The sequence below is a fragment of the Pelobates fuscus genome, chromosome 1 (genome assembly GCF_036172605.1).
Source record: "Pelobates fuscus isolate aPelFus1 chromosome 1, aPelFus1.pri, whole genome shotgun sequence".
NCBI classification, from domain to species: domain Eukaryota; kingdom Metazoa; phylum Chordata; class Amphibia; order Anura; family Pelobatidae; genus Pelobates; species Pelobates fuscus.
In genome coordinates, this window is record NC_086317.1 from 251,132,874 (window position 1) to 251,139,059 (window position 6,186).

The following is a 6,186-nucleotide window of genomic DNA, read 5'->3' on the forward strand; positions in this document are numbered from 1 at the left end:
GTACCAAGTGTAGCGGTAATACGCATTTTCCCCCTTTTTTAACTTTTAAAAAGTTTTATTTAGCATTTAACAACTTATTTTACTATTTTAAAACTTTGTTTAAACTTTTCAAAAGTTTTTTTAACTTTTTATTGTTTTTTTTTTTTTACTTTTAACCCCTAACTAGCCTAACCGTAACCTTAGCTAAATAAATAAATATTTTAAAATATTTAAAATAATTAAATACATTTAACCCCTGAGGATTAAAAAAAAATAAAAGTTAACCCTCAGGGGTTAAAAGAAAAAAATCAGATCACAGTGAAATACAGTGATCTGTATTTTGATCACTGCAGGCAGTGATCAAAGGGCAGGGAAGGGGTTAAATTTTATTTGAAAGAGGTGAGGGGGGGGCGGGGGTGGGATTTTGCTACAAACACTTTTTTTTTACAGCCAGAGACAGATCAGCACCGATCTGTCTCTCTGCTGTTCACAGCTCACACGGAGCTGCAGGGAAACAGATTGGGTTTCACTGCAGCATGTGTGATCACTCTGACTCCCGGTCAGAGCGATCACATGGGCTGTGAAAGTGAAACTGCCTGTGTTAGTGTGCCTCCGATAGGGAGACACACTACAGGAAGATTAACCCCACGATTGCTGCGATTGTGGCAATCAGGGGTTAATTTTCATTTATGACGGAAATTTTCCGTCCAGCGTCCTTAAGGGGAGTGCTGCAATGACGGAAAATTTCCGTCATGCGTCCTTAAAAGGGTTAATAGAGCTGGGTATATGATTTCTGTTTGCACATCGGCTTCGTTTTTATTATTGTTTTCTTACTCATTATATTCTCATGTTTTTATTTACTTTAAAATGAGGCCTCCTTGATCTGTATGTGACATATCCAGTCCAACCCCATCACTTTGGATGTATAATCTCAGCTCAGTTATTTGTACCATGATGCTTGTCTACTCATTACATGCCTGATTATATTAATGTCACTACTGTACAAGTCTCTAGAACTACACTTGTGCCTCAATAAAAATTTTTGTTAAAGAAAAAAAAAAAAAAAAAGGAAGTCTATCATAAATCTTTATGTTTATTCAGAACATGGTAGACCCATAGTAAAATTGCATGGACAGGCAATCACAAACACACTGTCAAAGTCAAAAAATTATGTTACTAGGAACACAAAAACTAAAATTAGAAAAAGAAATAATTGACATATTTCATGTTAATGTGGATCCAGCATCAAGGAACAAATGTGGACAGAATAGGTGTTCTGTGATAGCCACTTGTGTCTTTATCAGATATTCCATGTGCACAAAATCCTCTGAGTTTTATGGTCCAGTCAAGTTTGGGAACCGCTAGGAATTACCCCAGATGTGGCTAAAGGGTGCAGAAATTACATCATGCCGAGAGATTAGTTGTACAGACATTTGGATGAGTTGCCTGTGCTACATTTTCAATCAAATTAAAGATGCTGTTAAATATTTCAATTTTAACTTTTCTCCTGTCGGTTGCGGTTCAGAACAGCTTTTGGGGTAAATTCAGATTTTTCTTTAAGACTAATAACTTGGGTAAGATCTTTTCCAGCAGCCTCTTGCAGGGCCCTCTCTTCTCTCCTTTCCAAGATACTTTGTTCTTCCACAATCTGTTTTGGGGTCCCACGAATGAACCATTCCATCTGATATCCTACTGCTCCCACTACAAGTGCCACTGGAAAAGTAATATAAGGAGCATAAGTCCTGGCTGCTGCCCATATCACAGGCCACATGGTGCCTAACAAGTCACAAGAGGAGGAACATTCAAATGAGTATACTTCACAGAATTTGGATCAATATCACAAATGATGACAATTCATAAATGGAACCTAAAATTATAAAGAGATGAGATTTTTTACTATACTTTTCACATGCAACTGAAATACTTAAGCATTTTAGATCAAAACAAAAGCAAATTGGAGACACATAACTTTGTTAGCTGAACCAATACAGGACATGCAAAACATATTTCTAACATATCAGAAACAAACTTATTTTTGTTGTAACAGAGCATGCTTACTGTAAATTAGCATATCCATTACAGAGAGAATAATGGAGATGAAAAAAGTTACTTTAAAAAAAATTACCATGTAAGGAAATGGAACATTAACAGTCTAGTGTACTACAGTGCTATACAATATGCGCTCACAAGTAGTGCAGCGCTTCACAATTATACATTGGGGATTACAAAAAAAAAATAAAAATTAAAAGTACTGACATACAAAGTAAATGTTGCCAGAAACCAGAGGCGAAGAGGGCCCTGCTCAAACAAGTTCATTGTATTTGACAATCAGTTTTGCAGTGAACATCCCAAATGGAGATGGACTGACAGTACTTTACGATTTGCAACAATTCAGACTCACTAGGCCAGGGGTAGGCAACCTTTTAGCAGCACTGTGCCGATATAGGATTGTGATGTCCCGTAGCGTGCCGGTCCTATTTTTTAAAAAAATGAGGTGTGTATGCTGCCATATCCTGCTTGTGTTATTTTTACTGTAATTGCTTTGTATCGTTGTATTTGTGCATATATGCAGGGCCGTCTTTAATATTGACTGGACCCTGGGCAAATAATTTTTTTGGGGCCCCCTGGAACCTGTCCCCCCTCCCCAGGCGTGCAATCACGTCCTCCACCTCAACGCAGTGGCGGACCTAAAGTAGAGAGGTGCAAGAATTGTTTTGGGCCTCTCTGTTGCACGAGTGATTAAAAGGTAGATCCCCATCTGTCGTGCAACTCCAGTAATGCATTGACAGCTGGGCCTCTACCATTTACCCATGTTTCCAGGTCTTAGCACTAAGCGGTTTTTGTGTGTTCGAATGTAAACAGGTTTTTGTATGGAATATGTGGTGTTGGCGTGACTGCAAGCATGTATTTGTGTAGTGTTGGTTTTTGAATTCAGGGGTGTATTTACATATAATTTTGGTGTGTAACACAGACATGTGTTTGTACGTAGTGTTGAAATTTGAATGTAGGGGTGTATTTGTGTGTAGTGTTAGTGTGTGAATGCTGAGATGTATGCACATATACACGCACACAGAGATATATACACACTGAAACACACACAGACATACTGACATACACACACAGATATACTGACACAGATTTACTGACACACACACACAGACATACTAACACACACACACACAGATATACTGCCACGCAAACATACTGACGCACACAGATATACTGACACACAGACATACTGACACAGACATGCTGACACACACACACTGACCTACTGACACACACAGATATACCGACACACACATACCGACACACACAGACATACTAACACACACACTGACAGACATACTGACACAGACATACACACACACAGATATACTGACACACACAAAAATTACACTTTTAAACCCACCCTCCAGTTTCCTACCTTACCTGCTGGTGGCTGAAGGTGTTGGGAGTTGGGGTCTGGCTCTCTCGGCCAGCCCGCCTCCAGTCTGCCTACTCTTCTTTCCCGCGCGCTCCTCTCTTTGTGGGAGGAAGTGATGCACGGCCGTCACTTCCTCCCAGCCTGTTGCCAAAAAGCAAGGGGCCTGCTCGCGCTGTTAAAGCGCCTCAGTGCGCCACCAGGACCCTGCTGACAGAAGCCCACCGGGTGGCCCTTTGTGCACAGGCCACCCGGTGGGCCTCCTTATTGTGTGGATTACCGGCCGGGGGTAAGAAATAGTTGAGGCAAGCGGGGCTCACGGTGCAGCTGCCCAGTTTGCCCCACGTTAAAGACGGCCCTGCGTATATTAGCTATTTTATTGTATATGTTCATAAGTAGTTTATGGTATTGTGTATGATACATATGAATGTGAGTTGTGTATGGGGGCTGCTTGTGGAATTGTGTGAATGGATATGTCACATTGTGTGTTTGGTAGTGTGTGTGGGGGCTGTTTGAGGTATTGCATGTGAGAGACTGCATGTGGGGTTGTGTGCATGTATGTGGATTGTTAGTGGTGTTGCGTTTGTGCAGATTATGTGTATGTTTGTGTGTGGGCTGTCCGTACTATTTGTATGAGGGGAGGGTTATTCTGCATTTCTGTGTATATCTAGCAATGTGGGTGGCTTCCCTGGGTTCCAGTGGGGACCAGACCGGCCAGGTACATGTCAAGGACAGGAGCTGCAACAGCAACTGCAGGCTGCTCTACTACAGTGTGGATTCCTATTCACAAGTGCTGGGAGGAAGTGATCTGAGATCACTTACTCTATGTGCTGCAATACATAAATTGAGGATTGTCCTTCACCACCTTTTCGGATAAGCAGATATTTGAAGTTTTACTGGGACTCCTGATAGGCCAGAGCCTATTTGTCTCTAGCAGCCTCGAGTGCCATGCAAAGACACCTCGAGTGCCGTGCATGGCACTAGTGCCGTAGGTTGCCTACCTCTGCACTAGGCCCATTAATCGGCCCAATACGATATTCTCAAAAATAAATTCTGGAGTAGATTTTAAAAAATACAAATATTGACCTTCAAAGTTCCTATAAATGCAGTACTTGCCAATGAGTCTCTCATTAGAGGGACACTATAGTCATCAGAACAACTACAGCTTATTGTATTTATTCTGGTAAGTAGAATCATTCCATTCAGGCTTTTGCAGTAAACAATGTATTTTCAGAGAAAATGCAGTGTTTACATTACAGCATAGGGTTACCTCCATTGGCCACTCCTCAGATGGCTGTAGAGGTGCTTCTTGGGGCAGTGCTGCACAGTGTGCCATACTGCCATTCAGTGTCTCCACCATCTGCACTGGCATTCCTTTTGGGATGAAAACCGAGCTATCGACACTTCTATTGGTTCCATATAAAGATTAATACCTTGGCAGCAACTTTAACATTGGCAGAAGCCTCTAGTGAGACTGAGAATAATGCCCATGTGCCATTGTAGCCCCAAATAAGCAATACGTAAACCTCTGCTTCTACTTTGAGTCAGCAAAAAGGGTTGGGAAACAAAACTAATTTCACACAGATCTCTGTAAACACATTGCAGTTGTTGTACTCACTGCACTAGTAAGAGGACATTGAACCCCCACTGGCACTCTGAAATGACCAGTTTGGCACTCACAGTATGTATGATGATGATGCCTGCAGCTTGAACAATCAGCCCCACTGTCAGCTACTGTAAATCATTCAGTCAGGCAGCTCTCTGATGATTATATGCACGAGTACTTTCCGAACTTACCTACCGCAGTGACATTGGTAAACTCAATATTCACTCTCAATGCCACGCTGTGACTACTTCCTGGTTACTTTGGGCCTTGTTACGGTGCGGCTCATTGGTGTAAACTTCAGGCATAACGTAATCTGATTGGCTTATCTTCCTGTCCATTACTTTGGTAAAGCTCGTTCTTGTAGGGTACTGCCACTGACTGGCCAGTCTGAATATAGCATGCTGTTACAGCACACAGTACTTGCTTTCGTATTGTTGTAGATTTAGTTGCTAACGCAAGTGATTAAAGTGAAAATTGTTTGCCGAGTAAGATTATTAATAGTAATCTAAAGATTTAGAATATAGGGTTACAATACATGTCTTTCTATGATTACATTTGAAGGTTAAAAGGTGAACAAGGAGCTGTGTCTCTCAAAATATATGATTTATGTGGGTTTAGGAACTGGAAGTATACTGGGGAGACAAATTCTACTTCCCCCAACCCCGAACATTTGACATGGCTTTTAAGATCAAACTTTCCATACGAAAGCATTGATTCAATGCATTCCTATAGGGAGGCTATAATGCACTCAACGTGCATTCGTTTCTCCATCGGTGTGATTTCGCTGTATGCAGAGATCGTCGCTAAAATTAAGGTAAGTGTTAAAATGGTTTTTGACTTGTTCATGCATGGAGGGGGTGACCTAAAATAATAGGGACAGGGGCATACTATGGTGTTAGGAATACAGTTTTGTATTTTTAATGCTACACTGTTTCTTTACTGCAGCGTTTTCCAATTGGTGTTCCGCTGAACCTAGGGTTCCGCGGTGATTTGCCCATCGGGTGGTCCATGCACTTTGGGCCACCCAATGGACATTGCTACATAGGGACCTGGTAAGCGCGCCACAGCCGATTAATAGCGCGACCAGGTCCCAGTAGTAAGGGATGCTGGGAGGAAGTGACAGATGCGCTGGAGGGAGGGAAACAGCACCTAAGAGTGAGCAGCTCCCCTCACACAC

At 41.8% G+C, this 6,186-nt stretch overlaps 1 protein-coding gene across 2 annotated transcripts; it reads right to left on the reverse strand.

The window, feature by feature from the left end:
• Window positions 1-1,052: 1,052 nt before the first annotated feature.
• On the reverse strand, window positions 1,053-5,301 carry SMIM12 (small integral membrane protein 12). Of its 2 annotated transcripts, none has more exons than XM_063444552.1 (2): window positions 5,201-5,301; window positions 1,053-1,846 (listed from the first exon to the last, which is right to left on the reverse strand). In XM_063444552.1, exon 2 carries the CDS (start codon window positions 1,748-1,750, stop codon window positions 1,475-1,477), a length of 276 nt encoding a protein of 91 aa, XP_063300622.1. In that variant the 5' UTR covers window positions 1,751-1,846; window positions 5,201-5,301; the 3' UTR covers window positions 1,053-1,474. The 2 variants fall into 2 exon arrangements, with proteins under 2 accessions (XP_063300622.1, XP_063300623.1); XM_063444553.1 differs by having other exon boundaries at window positions 5,205-5,300.
• Window positions 5,302-6,186: the final 885 nt, after the last annotated feature.

Coding starts and splice junctions, on each gene's coding strand:
- SMIM12 (XM_063444552.1), bottom strand. CDS start 1,750: ATGTGGCCTGTGATATGGGCAGCAGCCAGGACTTATGCTCCTTATATT.